Source organism: Phycodurus eques, chromosome 8 (genome assembly GCF_024500275.1).
Source record: "Phycodurus eques isolate BA_2022a chromosome 8, UOR_Pequ_1.1, whole genome shotgun sequence".
NCBI classification, from domain to species: domain Eukaryota; kingdom Metazoa; phylum Chordata; class Actinopteri; order Syngnathiformes; family Syngnathidae; genus Phycodurus; species Phycodurus eques.
The window spans coordinates 2,658,275-2,678,379 of NC_084532.1; the positions used below are offsets into that span (position 1 = coordinate 2,658,275).

The following is a 20,105-nucleotide window of genomic DNA, read 5'->3' on the forward strand; positions in this document are numbered from 1 at the left end:
GTAAGAGTATAAACGTCAACAGGCAGCCTTTGGAAAAAAAAAAAAAAAAAAACTTATATATATATATATATATATTGAGCATCTAATAGTCCCACCTTGTTTGAAGGGTGTGAAGCGGAATTCTGGTAGATAACTGCACAGCTTTGCATTACTGGCTGTCTTTTTAAACTGCCCGTCTGATTTACTGTTATCATACTGCAGAGAGATGGTCAAGGAAATCACAGAAAATCTGTATGCTTGTGATTATTCTGGTATAAAAGAAATAAACACGTTTTAAGAAATAGTATCTTGGTGGAAGAAATAGAGGAGCTTTCTGTGACTGACACAGAGGACAAGGATATGGAGACATGATGATCCCAGTTAAAACCGTAACAACTAAAGAAGCCATATGAACAAATTTTGTCAGAACTAAATAAATTTGGCTGAGGGCAAGACAACTTGAGTCCCTCTGATTCTTAGCTCTTAATTTCATATACATTTGTATGCTAGCGATTTTGAAGCAAAGATTTGGGGAAGAAGTTCTGTCCCAGCATGGCTGAACCGCCCCAAGTAAACCCCTGCCCTCAAGTGTACACAGCAAGGTCCATATATACACGAGTTTGGTTTGTAAAAACTAAACTCGGCTGCAAATAACCTTGACTTTAACACTAATGACCTTTGATCTCAAAAGCTATTCAGTATGGAATTTCCACCGAGACCTTTACAGGACAGTTGTTACTCTTAAGTTACATAAGTGTGACCAACTCTGTTTTATATTTTTAGTTTGTGTCGGTTTAATGGTGGCGGCACGGTGACCAACTGGTTAGAGCGTCTACCTCACAGTTCTGAGGACCAGGGGTTCAATCCCCGGCCCCGCCTGTGTGGAGTTTGCATGTTCTCCCTGTGTCTGCGTGGGTTTTCTCCGGGCACTCCGGTTTCCTCCCACATCCCAAAAAACATGCATGGTTGGTTAATTGACAACTCTAAATTGCCCGTAGGTGTGAATGTGAGTGCAAAAGGTTGTTTGTTTATATGTGCCCTGCGATTGGCTGGCAACCAGTTCATGGGTTCACCTTCCCCTTCACCTCCTGCCCGATGGCTCCAGCACGCCCGCGACCCTCGTGAGGAGAAGCGGCTCAGAAAATGGAAGGATGGATGGAGGTTTAATGGTCAGGTGTTACAAAACATTTGTCCATACAGTGTAACTCAGTATTTATTTGGTGAAGAGTACTTAAAAAGATATTTCAAAAGCAAGGCTAGTGTCATAAGCTGCCCTGCAGTTCTCCTGTTGGAGCCTGGGTGGCGCTCTCTCTCTCCTCCCTCTTTCCAGCACCTTCCTCAGCCGCGCACCTGTCACCAAACAGCCCTCGTTACCACCTGTATTTAAGCCCGGCCTGATCCCGGAAATCCTTGCCACAGTATTGCAGCTTCTCCAGCGGTACAACTGCTCCCCAGTATCCACGTAAGCTGCACAATTCCTTGTCTCCTTTCTGACATCCGTGCCTCTCCTTGTCCTCAGTGTTTCCTCCGTGTTTCTCACCAAGTGAATTCCTGCCGCCTGCCACTCATTCCCTGCCTCCACAACCCGCCAGCGCACTTCAAGGACCATCTACATTTCCCTTTTTCAATAAACTGTTCATCACAACCTCTCAGCCTCCGCCTTCTCTTGGGCCCAGTCTTCATCCGTTCATGACGGAATACTCTGGCCAGCCATGGACCCAGCAGCCCCGGAGGCGCTAAAAAAGATGCACTCACCCTTCGAGGCGCCCACATAGGAGTAGACGAGAAAACGCTTCTAGAAATTATGGAATCCATAGACTCCCTCACTCAAGTCTCCCTCCTGTCTTCGAAACTACAATCCTACCTCCTTCCCGTAAGTACTCCTAACGAGCCCGCAGCCTCAGAGCCACCCCGCATCCTGTACAAAGAACCTCATGTCCCCCCGTCCGATCCCTACTCCAGGGACCTTGGTACATGAAGGCAGTTCCTTATTAATTGCTCCCGAGTTTTCAATCTTCACCCGTACAGTTATCCCACTGAACAATCCAAGGTTGCATTAGTCACTAACCTCCTCCGCGGCAAAGCAGCCAAATGGTCCACCGCATTATGGCACAACTCCTCCCAGTCATTCGATTCATTTTCTGCTGAACTATTCGATCACCCTATTCAGGGCAGAGAAGCCACCCGTCGTCTCTTTACGCTCACTCAGGGCGCTTGTTCCGTAGCTGCGTACTCCATCGAATTTAGGATACTTTCTCATGAGATGACGCTGTGCTGAGGGGAATTTTTCTTAATGGCCTTTCGGAGCAACTTAAAGATGAACTCGCTGCTTGCGACAAGCCCTCCTCTCTCGAGGATCTCATCACACTCACCATCCGCCTAGATAACAGACTACGAGAGAGGGGGGTCCGAGTGTGTAAGATCACTCCCACCGTGAGCACCGCCGCCGTCAGCATCTCATCCGCATTCTGCACCTCCGACTACCCCATCGTCACCCCCCACTGCACCTGATGCGCCCATATACACTGGTAACACCCGAACGGAACGTCAGCGTCGTGTCATTCAGTGGCTGTGCATTTATTGCAGTCAATCAGGTCATTTCATTGTAACTTCCCCCCTGCGACCCAAAAGACCAGGCTCGCCACGTACCGAGAGCGCCGCGGTGAACCGAAACCACCTCTAGCTCTCCCTCCCGTATGACCGTCTCTACTTGCATTTTAGGTTCCGCTCACAACACACCCATAATGGGTCTTATTGATTCCGGTGCAGATGATAACTTATTCATGAAGGATTAGCACATCAGCTCCAACTCCCTCTCCAACCACTCACATCTCCCAAGAAAGTCACAGCCCTGGATGGGCGAGTTATCTCCCCTGTCACCCACCAAATAGTGCCATTCACCTTGCTTATTTCCAGAAATCACCGTGAGAACATCCTTTTGTTATCACTTTCCCTGAGACCCCATTAGACCTCGGAATTCCCTGTCTCAGAAAACATAACCCCACCATAGACTGGACGCACTTATCTATCACCGGATAGATAACTCACTGCCACTGCTCTCTGCTATACCGCCCTTTTGTAAACCACCACCATCTGCCACATCAGTTGACATCTCCTGTGTCCCCAAAGAATATCATGATCTCTCGTTCAAATACGACCTGGCCGTTTCTCTACCCCCCACTGTCCTTACGACTGCGCAATTATTCTTCTACCGTGGCCCCCTTTTCCCTACAGTCGCTTCTTCAACCTTTCCCGCCCTTAGAAAAAAAGCAGTGGAGGACTATATCCGTGACTCATTCAACCTTCCTCATCTCCAGTTGGGGCTGGCTTCTTCTTTGTTGAGGAAAAAAGATACCACTCTCCGCCCCTACATAGACTGCTGTGGACTCAATGACATCACCGTTAAAAATAAACCACCCCTCATTGACGCTCAGATATTCACCAAATTGGACCTACGAAATGCCTACCACCTCATCCGTATCTGGGAGGAGGATGAATGGAAAACTGCTTTCAATACCCCTCTCGGACACTTTGAATATGTGGTCATGCCGTTTGGATTAACCAACGCCCCAACAGTCTTCCAATCCTTCATCAATGACAGTCTCCGTGACATAAAAAACGGTTTCTTTTTGTGTACTTGGATGACATTCTCATTTTCTCTTGCGCCCCTGAAGAACACCGCAGTCATGTAGACGAAGTCCTCCAGCGCCTCCTTGAAAACCTCCTGTATGTCAAACCCAAAAAATGCGAATTCCACCTCTCTGCCGTACATTTTTTAGGCTACATCATTGCCAAAGGACAGTTGCAACCAGACCTTGCCAAGATCCAAGCAATCATTGACTGGCCCATTCCCACCACCCGGAAAGAACTCCGTTTGCTCAGATTCGCCAACTTCTACCGCCGCTTCATCCGCAGTTACAGCAAGGTCGCAATTCCCCTCACCAGACTCACATCCACCAGTTCTCCCTTTCAGTGGACCCCGGCAGGATCCCAAGTTTTCAGCCAACTCAAAACCCTGTTCACCAATGCTTCCATCCTTCGTCACCCTGACCCCTCGGACACTGGGGCAGGGGCCGTCCTCTCGCAGCGGGACCCCCGTCCCAGAAACTTCATCCCTATCCCTGTGCCTTTTTTCCCCCGTCGCCTGTCCCCTGCCGAGAGGATTTAGGACATTGGCAAAAGAGAGGTGTTAGCCATCGTATGGGGATTGGAAGAGTGGACGCACTGGTTGGAGGGGGACTGAAGTAACATTTATCATCTGGACTGATCACAAGAACCTTTCCTACCTGCGTTCCGCTAAACGTCTTAACCCCTGACAAGCTCCCTGCGCCCTGTTCCTAAGCCGATTCAATTTCAGCATCTTCTTCCGACCTAGATGCCGCAACAGCAAACCTGACGCCCTCTCCCGCATATACTCACCCCCCTCCAGCCCTGCAGAACCCGAGACTATCCTCGCTTTGTCGGTACAGCCTCTTGGACAAAATTTAACCCATCCCGAGCCACCCATGGTCCAACATCGCTTTAGATTTCATCACCGGCCTGCCTCCTTCTGAATGGAACACTATCATTCTGAGTGTTGTCGATCGATTTTCGAAATATGTCCATTACATACCCCTTTCCAAACTACCCACTGCTTTTGAAACTACTAACCTCCTTGTTCATCATGTCTTCAAACTCCACGGTAACTCCATCGACATTGTCTCGGACCGAGGTCCCCAGTTTTCTCCTCCTTGGTTTGGAAAGAATTCTGCAAAGAGGTGAGCACAGCAGCAGGCTTGTCCTCTGGGTACCATCCACAGACCAATGGCCAGACTGAGTGGGCAAATCAATCTCTAGAATCAGCCCTTCCTTGCGTAGTCGCACGCAACGCCACCTCCTGGAGCTCATTTCTGCCATGCACTGAATACACCCACAACTCCCTCACCAGCTTTGCCATCGGTATGTTTACGTTCATGGCCTGCTACGGTTTCCAATCTCCATTATTTAAAGAACAGGAGCATGGGGTGGCGGTTCCCGCGGTGAGGGATCATCTGAAAAGGGTCCAGTCAGTGTGGAAGGACGTCAGGGCGGCCTTGTTCCGATCTGCAGAGAGGAATAAACAGCTCGCGGACCTTTGTTGTTCCCCTGCACCTGAGTACAAGGTGGGTTCAGTCCGTTTGGCTTTCTGCCCGTAACCTCCCGCTCCAAACAGAATCCCGCAAACTCACTCGCGCTTTATCGGTCCGTTTCCCATCATTAAAATAATCAATCCCATGTCTGTTCAACTTCAACTCCCGCAGTCTCTAAAACGTCATCCAACCTACGTGTCATTGCTCAAGCCTGTCTCCACCTGTGCTCTGAGCCCTTCAGCCATACCCCCCCCTGTTATCAACAACCATCTGGCCTTCACGGGTTTGCGCATTCTCGATGTGAGGCCCAGGGGGAGGGGTTATCAGTACATGGTAGACTGGGAGGGGTATGGTACGGAGAAGCGTTCCTGGATTTTCTGTAAACTGATCCTCAACGACTCCTTTCTTTCGGACATTTATGCGGCTCACCCGGGGAAGCCAGGCAGGATCCCGGGAGGTATCTGTTGAGAGGGGGCTACTGTCATGAGCTGCCCTGCAGTTCTACTGTTGAAGCCTGGGTGGCGCTTTGTGCTCTCTCCCCTCCACTCTCTTTCCAGCACCTTCCTGGGCCGAGCACTTGTCACCAATCAGCCCTCGTTACCACCTGCATTTATGCCTGCCTGATCCCGGAAATCCTTGCCACAGTATTGCAGCTTCTCCAGCGGTACAACAGCTCCCCAGTCTCCACGTAAGCTACACAATTCCTCGTCTCCTTTCTGACCTCTGTGTGTCTCCTTGTCCTCGGTGTTCCCTCCATTTTCCTCGCCAAGTGAATTCCTACCACCACACCGCCAAGCCAGCCGCCTGCCCTCGTCACCGCCTGCCATGCATTCCCTGCCTCCACAACCAAATAGCGCACCTCAAGGACCATCTACATTCCCCTTTTTCAAGAAACTGTTAATCACAACCTCTCAGCCTCCACCTGCTCTTGGGTCCAGTCTCCAGCCGTTCATGACAGACTAGTACATTTATAGATTTCACGTAATTCACGAAATGGCCTTATTGTAGAAGCATCAGGGGTAATTATTTTTTCAGTAGCACTAAAACAAAAGGGGTATTGCAAACATAATTACTCCTGAAAAAAAAAAGAATGGTTATAATGCAATATTTTACAGTTCCAAATACCTGTGACTTAAAATACAATCACTGTCATCAGTTATTATGCACATGTTGTAAATGACAAACTCAAACAAAATATTCCAAAGAAATCTGAGGATGGTTTGCAAAATGATTAAAACAAGATTTGTAATGTATTAGATTTTTTTTTGCAAACAAATGGAAAAACTTATGGTAAGATTTTTGTGGTCCTGCCCCTTTGACATTAAATTAGGCTTAATAGGGCCCCCGACCTACGGAGTCTGACATCCCTGATGTACAGATACCTGTTGCAGACTTAAAAATGTGCTATGAAATCAGTTACAGTACCTCTGCATGTATTTTAGGATACAATCACTTCACCTTTAAAATCCAATGCTTGCACAACTGTGTCTGCTGCTTCTTTGATTGATACTTCATCTTCCTCACCAACTTAAGTCAACAGACAAAACAATTCAATTTCAGATGTTCTGAGTTCTCCTGTTTAACTGCATAGTACATGCATTAGGACTTACCAGAAAGGATGATGGGGTCAACCTCTGGATATTCCCTCAAAACCCAGAGGAAGAGACGAGCCAAATCCAAAGAGTAAATGAACTGCCTTTTGGGAGTGCCAGAGCCCCAGACGACCAAGGCCTTCCCCTCCTCTAACCATCATAACAACAGTGTAGATACATATTGTTCAGTACACAAACACTTTGCATGGATCAGTCCTTGGCAACAGATGTACTAAACTAAATTGTAAGGGTGTTAAAAAGAGTGATGTAATTCTTGATCATTTAGGTATTTTGAAAATTGCATGTCAGAAACCTTTAAAACCCTTAAGAATGGTTTTAATTTGTGGTAAAATGCCGTAAATATGTCTATTTCGAATGTATACAGTATATCACATAAATCAAAAGAGCATACAGCTTACTGGGACTTGCGAAAACGTGATCATAATCATGAGTAAAACTGAGGGTGCTTTCACACCTGAAGTTCGCTTTTCTCATCCGAATCATCGGTTGGTTTGTAAACAATTGCAACATCACGAACATCCAGTCAACAGGTTTTTGCTCTGGATGTATCCTGCCGTGCCCAAGCAATAATAAAAATAATGGTTTTATGGTTTTCCATGACTACAAAATTACATGTTTAACAAAGAGTTCAGTGTCTCTGAGTTGATTACACACAGACAGAACCTTGGAATGTATATATATATATATAAAACATTTTTACTTAATAAACTATTATTTTTTACAAAGGTTAGAAATGGTAAATTAGAGGGAAAATCCTTTCACTTCCTTTTCATAAACCCTTTTTAATTTAAAAGAATGTATGGGACAAATCTAGTTTGTAAGAGTCAAGTGGGTATATAGGTATGGATACTCTGCGCAGTGAACGGCGATTATATTGCAGTTCATCTTTTGCACCCCCGCTATTTCGCGGATTTTAAAGTGATAATTGTTTTATAGGTCTACAGTATACAGGTGGCTCTGAATTTTGTTTATATAGCATCAAATCACAACTGAAGTTATCTCAAGGCACGATTGGATGGACCAGGTCTAGAAACACACTCCTCACACAAAAGACCAACTGAATTTAAGAGTTGCTCGCCTTCAGTGTCGTTGGCTACCACATTGTGCCGGAAAATGCCAGGAGGATGGAGATGCAGCGTAATTAAGAGCAAGAAGTAGAGGCAGAGAAGGTCCCTACACTGTGCTGTGTTAAATAAGCAGTGGTGAAGGTTTGAAGGTTCACAATTACAGTAACGGATGCTAAATTCTGTTAGCCTTTTTATGGCGTTTCACATGATATATTAGGATTCTGGTGGTGGACTTTATATGGTTGGGATGAACATTTGTTTTAAATATACAATGCTTAATTATTTTTTGTTTTGTGTGTCACTTTTAATGTAAACAACTAGGATTTGACAAATAGCTTGAAGCAAGCACACGGTTCCTCTAATTTGGAGAACTGCGAGCAAGTCTTCTTTTCATTCCCTCAAAGTGATGCTTTACGAGTCTCCCATTTCTTGACAGGAGGTGATAACAGGAGCAAAGGATGTGTGTTTTAATGAGTTTGTGTGTTTAAAGGGTGTAGGAGGGGTAAAACTACAAAAAAAAGCGTTAAGTACCTCCTGTGATAAACTGGAGTTCACTGTACTGAAGATGAAAATTAAAATGTCCAAAAGCTTATGAATTTTCATGGCCAGATAACATCCATGTATCCGTTTTCTATACTGCATGTCCTCATTTGGCCTGCAGGTGATCCCAACTATCCCAACTAACTTTGGGCAGGAAGTCGTGTAGACCCTGGATTGGTCGCTGACCAATCGTAGGGCTACAGAAAAATCACAACTAAAATGATCTTATGAACGCACCTTACAATGACACAAATTTTATTTAACAGGGCATAAGGATTGCAAAATTCTTATAGGAAGTTACTGGAAGTCAACTAATAAGTCTGAAAGTTTTTACTCAGTCACATTATGACAAAATTTGCTGAAAAACTAGTAGTGACTGTATGGCAGTTTAGTTAAACAACAATGTGCATTTAGAGTTTCTCACAAATATATTTGCGAAAGTGGTTAGCACATCCGCTTCACAGTTCTGAGGACCCGGGTTAAAATTGCCTCAAATCCCGGCCCCGCCTGTGTGGAGTTTGTATGCTCGCCCTGTGCCTACGTGGGTTTTCTCCGGGTACTCCTGTTTCCTCCCACATCCCAAAAACATGCATCGTAGGTTAATTGAAGACTCTAAATTGCCCGTAGGTGTGAATATGAGTGTGAATGGTTGTTTGTCTATACAGCGGCTGAAATATTTAACACTTAACCATTTTTCTCAAATATATTTCCAAAGATGCTACTGACATGAACATTTCACCAGATGTTGGGAACAACCCAAGTTATCCATACATACAAAGAAAGTAGAACAAATAAAATCAAAAACTACGTTGTGTGTAATAATGTGAAATGACACGGAAAAAGTATTGAACACGCCAACTGGAATTTATTTAATACTTTGTAAAAAAGCCTTTGTTTGCAATGACAGCTTCAAGATGTCTCCTGTATGGAGAAACTAGCTGCATGCATTGCTCTGTTGTGAATTTGACCCATTCCTCCACACAAGAAGTCTTCAAATCTTGAAGGTTCCGTGGGCTTCTTATATGGACCTTAAGTTTCAGTTCTTTCCATAGATTTTCGATTGGATTCAGTCAGGAGTCAGGTGATTGGCTGGGCCATTCTAGCAGATTTATTTGTTTTCTTTGAAAGCAATTGAGAGTTTCCTTGGCAGTATGTTTTGGATCATTATTTTGCTGAAATGTCAACCCTCGTTTTATTTTAATCTTCCTCGTAGATGGCAGCAGATTTTTGTCAAGAATATCTCGGTACATTTACCCATTCATCCTTCCTTCAATAATGTGAAGTTTACCAGTACCATTTGCTGAAAGGTAGCCCCACACCATCATGTTCCCTCCTCCAAATTTCACTGTTGGTATTGTATTTTTAGGGTGATGTGGAGTTGTCATGGTCGGAACAAAGGACAGGACCCATAATGCACGACTCAAATTTAATGGACAGTTTAAAAAAAGAGTAGTTTAATAAACGGGGAGGAGTCAGTACACAGACAGGCAATCCGCATCCAAAAACGTGAGGCAAAAGAAAACGTCAATAATCAAAACAGGGTCAGGCTTACTATGAGTCAGTGACGAGGAAATAAGGAATGCTGGAACGTGACAACAAGGTATTACGAACTGGCGACCAGAAAGAATGAGACATGGTTAAATGCATAGGGTAATTCGGGTAAACGAGGCACACGTGGGGAAGATGTTCTCAGGAGCAGGCGTGTACAAGGCAGGGGGAAGACAACAACCATAACACACACCCATAACAGTCGTGCCCTTTCTCCTCCAAATGTGGTGTGCATTATGGCATCCAAACTACAATTTTGCTCTCATCTGAGCAAACTATATTCTCCCAGTATTTAACTGGCTTGTCAAAATGTTGTTCAGCAAACTTTAAATGAGCTTTTTTCTCAGCTATGGGGTCTTGCGTGGTGAGCATGCATACAGGCCATGGGGGCGGAGTACATTACTCACTGTTTTCCTTGTGACAAAAGTACCTGCTACTTCCAGGTCTTTGAACCTCTCCACAGGTGGTCCTTGGCTCTTGGACAACTCTTTTGATTTTTCTTTGCACTCCTATGTCAGAAATCTTAGAGGAGGACCTGATCTAGGCAAATTTATGGTGGTATGATTGGCTTTCCACTTTCGTATTATGGCCCCAACCGTGCTCACTGGAACGTTCAGAAGCTTAGATATGCGCCTGTAACCCAGTGATTCCCAACCAGTGTGCCATGGAACATTAGTATGCCATGAGCGCTCTTCAGGTGTGCTGTGAGAAATAATAAAATTTTACTTAATTCTTCAAAATAATTATATCTACAATAAATAATATATCTTTGTTCATCTATTTATGCCAGATTTTTCAATTGTAAAATATGTACCTTCGCTCCATGAAGGTTGGAAATCACTGCTGTAAACAATGCCATCGTCATGTTTTGCAACAATTAGTTTGCGATGGTCTTGAGACAGCTTTCTGTTCTTACCCATCATGAGATGTGTCTTGACTCACACCTTGGCAATGACACCTTTGTGTAGGCCATCAATTGGGACTGAACCAGCTGATATTCATTTGCACTGACAAGGGGCCGCCGGATTGCCGTTTGATTATTGAGAGATTTTAAGCATTTCCATGCCTTTTTGCACCTCCCTTTCTTCATGTGTTCAATATTTTTACCTGTGTCATTTCATTTTTTTATAACAATTTAATTTCTGTACTTGCTGTATGTGCCCTGCGATTGGCTGGTGACCAGTTCAGGGCGTACCCCGCCTCTCGCCCAGAGTTAACTGAGATTGGCGACAGCACACTTGAGCTAAGATCGTGCATGGCCACAACCAAAAGACATCATCAATGGAGCCCACACCTATTGAGGATAAGCGTTACGGAAAATGGATGGATGGATACTAGCGAAAGTGTAAACAGAGCTCAAGGATGAAGTTAAAAATTTACTTATTTACAGATGAGCCGTGTGTTGGCCACCCTTGCACTTGATCTGTAAACACCACTTATAGGACTGACAATTACCATCACATCAAATTGGTTTTCAAACCAAAATATAATTCTCACATGAAAAATGTAAGTGATTTTGCGGCCTTGCAAGAGTTCTGCAACTGAAGGCGATTCTGGCTTATTGTGTTGCACTGTATCAAGCAGGTTTACAAAGCTGACAAAACTATAGCCAACCACCTATACAAACCCTGCAGTGAAAAGGAGAAAAAGAAAAGAAAAAAAAAAACAAGCCAGATCAAAACTATTATCCCAAATCATAGCAAGCTAAAAGTGGACGGTACTGCTTTGTGGAAATGTTGCTGTAAAAACAACATGAATTTCAGTGCAAGAGAAGTGCTGAACCTGTGCATCCTTTTTTACCTACAAAAAAAAAGATGTAACTTACTTTTGGCAATGTACGTTTTGTGAATTAGGCCTGGCAGCACATGACCATCTTCAATACTGTAGTTGTCATGGGGACCAAACACATTTGTGGGGATCACCGCAGTGTAGCAGTGTCCATGCTGCTCGAAATAGGCCCTGTGCAACACCAGTGCAGTTTATTAGACAATGTAACAGTGGAAAGTCCCCACTGAGCAAGCATTGATTAGTAATGAAGAAAATTAGTTGGCAATTGCAGAAAGCTGGCTGAAAAAAACTTCTAACCCTCAAAACCAGCAGGCAAAAATTGTCTTTGATAGGATATCAGTAGGGCTTGGCTCAGACAATGTGAAATATACTTCTGATATTGAACTGCAACCTTATGAGCTCTGCCAAGAAATCTGCAATGGTGCAAAGTCATTGTCCTACCTGTTATGAACATCTATCATTCTTTTTGCATAGGCGTAGCCGAAGTTGGATTCATGCGGTGGGCCGTTATGGATCTGTGGAAAAGATTTGTTGGGGAAAACAACACAAATTCAGGCGGAATTATACTGCATTGTTCCAGTAACAATTTAGATATGTATCATGGCAGCACAGATCGAAAAAACGATGGGATCACATATCAGATATCGGAATCTGACCTCTTTCAAATAAATGTGGATTATAATCTGACACATATTGCATATCTACCAATATGTGTGCAGTATAAATTACTGATTGGATAGATACCGGCTGTGAATCCAAACTACAGCTAAAGCATAGATAGACCACTAGTAAGGCCTAATATGGTAAATTAGAGGTAATAGCAAGGTTATCCTCATGGTCAGCCCAGACTAATGAAAAGTGAAGCAATTAATTATTATTTATGCATTTTTGATGATTTCTTTGTTGTCATTGCAGAGTGTTGATGCTTGTAGCGTTATTTATGTGCAATTTGGGCAACTGAGCATGCAGGCTATTGCATGTATTCAGGAAACACATTTGACATTTGAGATTGCTCATGTGATTTGAAACAAGATTTGCAACAATATAATAAATGTGACTATTTTCCTAAATGATGTTGTAATTATGTGCACCCAAAAGATTGTAACAAATGTAATTGTCATGATTTATAGCTTATAAGGCCACGGATATACTGGTTCGGCCCACTTCAGATCAAATTGGGGTGAATGTGGCCGCGAACACCCCTGAGATACAGTATGTGTCACTTGAAAATTACATGAACGAAGTGTGTCAGAAAAGTACCTGAAGAGTTTTCCTGTTCAAAGTAATCCCCCTGGGGGTTTTACAGAAAGCAGGTTGAACACACTCATAATCTAAACCTGAGTTCTGAGTTGACTTCCTCTGAACTTGAAAACCGTAATCATTCGGGTCCAGAACAGCTCGAGGTATTTCAGCAAGCAGGTTACGTGAAAACTTGGAGGAAGTTGACCCTGAGATGAGGAAAAACCTGATCAATCTGTTTCAAATAGTTGGGTAAGAGGAATTCCGACTCATTCACCGGGGTAACAGACTGCGTGACCAACAGTATGCTCTATCCTGACTTTCGACGTCTCTACCCACCTGAAGCAAACACTGCTTATCTGTTAGAGGGAAGTCTGGGCGTCCCTGCTAAAGCTACTGCCCCCGCGACCCGACCCGGATAAGCGGTAGAAAATGGATGGATGGATGGATTTGAAAATTTCAACAATTGCTTTAATTATTAAAGCAATTGTTGAAATTTGAAAAAAAAAAAAAAAATTGAATTGAGAATTATTTTATTGGTTAAAATGTGTTCATGTTTATTCATCCATCCATCCATCCATCCATCCATTTTCTGAGCCGCTTATCCTCACTAGGGTCGCGGGCGTGCTGGAGCCTATCCCAGCTGTCATCGGACAGGGGGCGGGGTACACCCTGAACTGGTTGCCAGCCAATCGCAGGGCACATACAAACAGACAACCATTCGCACTCACATGCACACCTACGGGCAATTTAGAGTCTCCAATTTATGCATGTTTTTGGGATGTGGGAGGAAACCGGAGTGCCCGGAGAAAACCCACACAGGCACGGGGAGAACATGCAAACTCCACACAGGCGGGTACGGGGATTGAACCCGGGTCCTCAGAACTGTGAGGTTGACGCTCTAACCAGCCGCCCAACCGTGCCTGTTTGTTAATTTATATATATATATCACACACACACACACACACACACACACACACACACACACACACACACACACACACACACACACACACACACACATATATATATATATATATACATACATACATATACACTTCTTTTCCTTTCAGCTTGTCCCGTTAGGGGTCGCCACAGCACATCATCCTTTTCCATGTAAGCCTGTCTCCTGCATCTTCCTCTCGAACATCAACTGCCATCATGTCTTCCCTTACGACATCCATCAACCTTCTCTTTGGTCTTCCTCTAGCTCCCTTGCCTGGCAGCTTCATCCTCATCATCCTTCTACCAATATACTCACTATTTCTCCTCTGGACATGTCCAAACCATTGAAGTCTGCTCTCTCTAACTTTGTCTCCAAAACATCGATCCTTGGCTGTCCCTCTGATGAGCTCATTTCTAATTTTATCCAACCTGGTCACTCCAAGAGTAAACCTCAACATCTTCATTTCCGCCACCTCCAGCTCTGCTTCCTGTTGTCTCTTCAGTGCCACTGTCTCTAATCCGTATATCATGGCTGGCCTCACCACTGTTTTATAAACTTTGCCCTTCATCCGAGCAGAGACTCTTCTGTCACATAACACACCTGACACCTTCCTCCACCTATTCCAACCTGCTTGGACCCGTTTCTTCACTTCCCGACCACACTCACCATTGCTCTGGACGGTTGACCCCAAGTATTTCAAGTCCTCCACCCTTGCTATCTCTTCTCCCTGTAGCCTCATTCTTCCCCCACCACCCCTCTCATTCATGCACATATATTCTGTTTTACTTCGGCTAATCTTCATTCCTCTTCTTTCCAGTGCATGCCTCCATCTTTCTAACTGTTCCTCCAGCTGCTCCCTGCTTTCACTGCAGATCACAATGTCATCTGCAAGCATCATGGTCCACGGGTATTCCAGTCTAACCTCATCTGTTAGCCTATCCATCACCACTGCAAAAAGGAAGGTGCTCAGGGCTGATCCCTGATGCAGTGCCACGTCCACCTTAAATTGGTCTGTCACACCTACAGTACACCTCACCTACAGTACACCTCATTCATGTCCTGTATTATTCTAATAAACTTCTCTGCCACTCCAGACATCCGCATGCAGTACCACAGTTCCTCTCTGGGTACTCTGTCATAGGCTTTCTCTAGATCGACAAAGACACAATGTCGCTCCTTCTGACCTTCTCTGTACTTTTCCATCAACATCCTCAAGGCAAATAATGCATCTGTTGTACTCTTTTTCGGCATGAAACCATACTGTTGCTCGCAAATACTCACTTCTGTCCTGAGTCTAGCCTCCACTACTCTTTCCCATAACTTAATTGTGTGGCTCATCAACTTTATTCCTCTATAGTTGCCACAGCTCTGCACATCACCTTTGTTCTTAAAAATGGGCAACAGCACAATTTTCCTCCATTCCTCAGGAATCTTCTCACGCACTAGAATTCTATTGAACAAGATGGTCAAAAACTCCACAGCCACCTCTCCTAGATGCTTCCATACCTCCACAGGAATGTCATCAGGACCAACTGCCTTTCCATTTTTCATCCTCTTTAATGCCTTTGTAACGTCCCCCTTACTAATCATTGCCACTTCCTGGTCCACCACACTTGCCTCTTCTACTCTCCCTTCTCTATCATTTTCCTCATTCATCAACTCCTCGAAGTATTCTTTCCATCTAGCTAGCACACTGCTGGCACCAGTCAACATATTTCCATCTCTATCCTTAATCACCCTAACCTGCTGCACATCCTTCCCATCTCTATCCCTCTGTCTGGCCAGCCTGTATAGATCCTTTTCTCCTTCTTTAGTGTCCAACCTGCCATACATGTCATCATATGCCTCGTTTGGCCTTTGCCACCTCTACCTTTGCCCTGTGTCGCATCTCAATGTATTCCTTTCGCCTCTCCTCGGTCTTCTCAGTGTCCCACTTCTTAGCTAACCTTTTTCCTTGTATGACTTCCTGTACTGTGAGGTTCCACCACTAAGTCTCCTCTCCTTTCCTGCCAGAAGATACACTAAGTACTCTCCTGCCTGCCTCTCTGATCACCTTGGCTGCAGTGGTCCAGTCTTCTGGAAGCTCCTCCCGTCCACCGAGAGCCTGTCTAACCTCTTCCCGAAAAGCTGCACAACACTTGTCCTGTCTCAGCTTCCACCACATGGTTCTCTTCTCTGCCTTTGTCTTCCTAATCTTCCTCCCAACCACCAGAGTCATCTTAGACACCACCATCCTATGCTGTCTAGCCACAGCCTCCCCTACCACTACCTTATAGTTGGTAACCTCCTTCAGATTACATCGTCTGCACAAGATGTAATCCACCTGCGTGCTTCTACCTCCGCTCTTGTAGGTCACCCTATGTTCGTGCCTCTTCTGGAAAAAAGTGTTCACTACAGCCATTTGCATCCTTGTTGCAAAGACTACCACCATCTGTCCCTCCAAGTTCCTTTCCTGGATGCCGTACTTAACCATCACTTCTTCATCACCCCTATTACCTTCACCAACATGTCCATTACAATCTACACCAATTACGACTCTCTCTCTGTCTGGGATGCTCAGAACTACTTCGTCTAGCTCCTTCCAGAATTTCTCTTTCACCTCTAGGTCACATCCTACCTGTGGGGCATAGCCACTAATCACATTACACATAAAACCCTCAATTTCAAATTTCAGCCTCATCACTCGATCTGATACTCTTTTCACCTCCAAGACATTCTTAGCCAACTCTTCTTTTAAAACAACCCCGACTCCATTTCTCTTCCCATCTCCACCATGGTAAAATAATTTAAACCCTGCCCCTAAACTTCTACCCTTAATGCCTTTCCACTTTCTGAGCCGCTTCTCCTCACTTGGGTCGCGGGCGTGCTCGAGCCGATCCCAGCTGTCATCGGGCAGGAGGCGGGGTACACCCTGAACTGGTTGCCAGCCAATCGCAGGCCACATACAAACAAACAAACATTCACACTCACAGTCACACCTATGGGCAATTTAGAGTCTCCAATTATGTTTTTTGGATGTGGGAGGAAACCGGAGTGCCCGGAGAAAACCCACGCAGGCACGGGGAGAACATGCAAACTCCACACAGGCGGGGCCGGGGATTGAACCCGGGTCCTCAGAATTGTGAGGCTGACGTTCTAACCAGTCGGCCACCATGCCACCGGTTGATTGATTTATTTTACGTAAAATAATTGTTTTTTTAAAGAAGACATTTTATTGTACTATTATTTATTAAATCATTTTTTATACACTATTTCTTTTAACCTCTTCTACAAATGACCTGGGCCATGTGTCCATTTTAAAAATCCTTGAGCACACAAAAATGCAGTCTAATTGGAAGTTATTTTGGCTTCCAAAGGTGAGGTGGATGGGACAAGTGATGCATATCCCATCACTGCTCTCGCACACAATCTTTTTCTCTTGGCAGAGTACAAATCAAAGGTTTTATTTACTGTATATACGCTACATTTGGGTCGAAAGATGAATAAGACAAATACGTAAATAAAATTGTGTTGACTAAAAACCTGTTGAATATTATTCGAGTATTTACTTTATTAAAAATGTCATCATGGCTGAGCAAAATACTGTATGCTTTGACTGATGTTTTTATATTTCAATAAAATGCTTCCAAGTACACGTTTAGACGCTGGATTGCACACACGGTAAATGAAAATCAGATGTGATTCAAAATATATTCCTGTATGCTGCTACTTTAAATGTGTTTAAATGTTACGTCAGTGCATTCAAAGCACTGAAACTTCTGCATTCACTTGTGCATCATTTGCTTCTTTTTCCATCACTGCTACAGCAGTGTTCCTTTTTTTTTTTTTTCAGGAATATATTTTCATATCACATTAGCACCTCAAATCCCAAAGCGGAAGCACGGAACCTGACGTTTTTATTGGTTTCTATGGTGAATTGACATATCGGGGTTCCATTGATGATGTCTTTTGGTTGTGGCCGTGCACAAGCTTAGCTCAAAGTGAGCGTACTTAGACTTTTCAGAGCAGCTTTTCTGGACCTGAACGATAACTATTTTTTAGTTCGGGGTAAGTCAAGTCAGAGCTTGGGTTTCGATTGAACCTGCTTTTGAACCTGCTTGCTGGAATACCCCCGATCTGAATTAGTTCAATCGAGTCTGAGTAGCGCTCACCTGCGGCTAAGCCCCAATATCCCGAAAACATAAGAAAAGAAATATAAGTTACTTAAATCTTTGAGTTAGATGTGATAATGCTAATCCTTTAAGTTCATTTTCTTCCTCATTAATGTACACACAACACCCCATATTGATAGAAAAAATTTTTATTGTTGAAATTTTGCAGATTTATTAAAAAAGAAAAACTGGAATATCACACAGCCATAAGTATTCAGACCCTTTGCTGAGTATTTAGTAGAAGCATCCTTTTGAGCTAATACAGCCAGCCATGTGTCTTTTTGGGAATGACGCAAGTTTTTCACACCTGGATTTGGGGATCCTCTGCCATTTCTCCTTGCAGATCCTCTCCAGGTTTGTTAGGTTGGATGGTGAAGGTTGGTGGACAGCCATTTTCAGGTCTCTCCAGAGATGCTCAATTGGGTTTAAGTCAGGGCTCTGGTTGGGGCATTCAAGAACAGTCACAGATTTGTTCTGAAGCCACTCCTTTGTTATTTTAGCTGTGTGCTTAGGGTCATAGTCTTGTTGGAAGGTGAACCTTCGGGCCAGTCTGAGGTCCTGAGCACTCTGGAGAAGGTTTTCGTCCAGGATATCCCGGTACTTGGCCGCATTCATATTTCCATTTGTTTGCCACCAGTCGTCCTGTCTATGCAGCTGAAAAAAAAAAAACACAGCATGATGCTGCCACCAACATGCTTCACTGCTGGGACTGTATTGGAGAGGTGATGAGCAGTGCCTGTTTTTCGCAACACATACCGCTTAGAATTAAAGCCAAAAAGTTATATATTGGTCTCATCAGACCAGTGAATAATTTCTCACAATCTGGGAGTCCTTCAGGTGTTTTTAAGGAAACTCCATGCGGGCGGCTTTCATGTGTCTTGCACTGAGGAGAGGCTTCCGTTGGGGCACTCTGCCATAAAGCCCCAACTGGTGGAGGGGTGCCGTGATGGTTGACTTTCTAGAACTTTTCCCCTCATCTCTCGACTGCATCTCTCGAGCTCAGCCACAGTGATCTTTGGGTTCTTCTTTACCTCTCTCACCAAGGCTCTCGTCCCCCGATTGCTCAGTTTGGCCAGACGGCCAGCTCCAGGAAGGGTTCTGGTCATCCCAAATGTCTTCCATTTAAGGATTATGGAGGCCACTGTGCTCTTAGGAACCTTAAGTGCAGCAGAAATTTTTATAACCTTGGCCACATCTGTGCCTTGACACAATTCTGTCTCTGAGCTCTTCAGGCAGTTCCTTTGACCTCATGATTCTCATTTGGTCTGACATGCACTGTGAGCTGTAAGGTCTTATGTAGACAGGTGTTTGTCTTTCCTAATCAAGTCCAATCAGTATAATCAAACACAGCTGGACTCCAATGAAGGTGTAGAACCATCTCAAGGATGATCAGAAGAAATTGAGAACACCCGAGTTAAATATGAGTGTCACAGCAAAGGGTTTGAATACTTATGGCTGTGCGATATTTCAGTTTTTCATTTTTAATAAATCTGCAAAGATTTAAACAATTCCATTTTTTTTCTGTCTGTATGAGGTGCTGTGTGTATAATAATTAGAGGAAAATGAACTTAAATGATTTTAGCAAATGGCTGCAATATAACAAAGAGACATTTTCAGCATTTTTCAGCATTTTCTCTCTTTTTCAAGATGGCGCCTACCAGTGTGGCCGCCTCGGTAACGCGCTCTCTAGTATTGTCTTTGTTTTTGTGTTTTTCGTCCGTCTTTGGAGACCTTACACGACTCACTTACACAAGGGGAGACCTGCTAACCATCAAGGAGGCTACTCCGGACTTTCTGTCACCAACTTTCGAAAATCCGCTCAGTTTTTTCCCCGAGTTACTCACCGGAGCGGCGTCCGCGGTTTTCGGCGCATGGATGCGGAAGCGGCGCCACAGAGGAAAACGAGCCGGAATTCAGGTGAAACTCCGCAAGAGAGGACACAGATTGGCGTTCCCGTCGATCCACCTCGCGAATGTACGCTCCCTACCCAACAAAATGGACGAGCTTCATCTTCTGTTAAAGACCAGTAAAGACTTCGGACGTTCCGCGGCCATGTGCTTCACGGAGACCTGGCTTTGCGACGCCGTACCCGATGGCGCCGTCACGCTTCCCGGCTTCAACATTCA

General features: G+C 44.3%; 1 protein-coding gene across 4 annotated transcripts in view; it reads right to left on the reverse strand.

Annotated features, from left to right (window-relative positions):
* The window catches only part of LOC133405931 (GDP-L-fucose synthase-like), a 29,653-nt gene that overhangs the window by 1,369 nt on the left and 8,179 nt on the right, over window positions 1-20,105 (reverse strand). For all 4 annotated transcript variants that reach the window (XM_061683022.1, XM_061683023.1, XM_061683020.1 and 1 more), the window contains exons 5-9: window positions 12,085-12,158; window positions 11,681-11,814; window positions 6,698-6,829; window positions 6,535-6,614; window positions 96-195 (exon numbers count right to left, since the gene is read on the reverse strand). In XM_061683022.1, coding sequence (XP_061539006.1) covers window positions 96-195; window positions 6,535-6,614; window positions 6,698-6,829; window positions 11,681-11,814; window positions 12,085-12,158 — 520 coding nt within the window. The remainder of the gene's footprint in view (window positions 1-95; window positions 196-6,534; window positions 6,615-6,697; window positions 6,830-11,680; window positions 11,815-12,084; window positions 12,159-20,105) is intronic.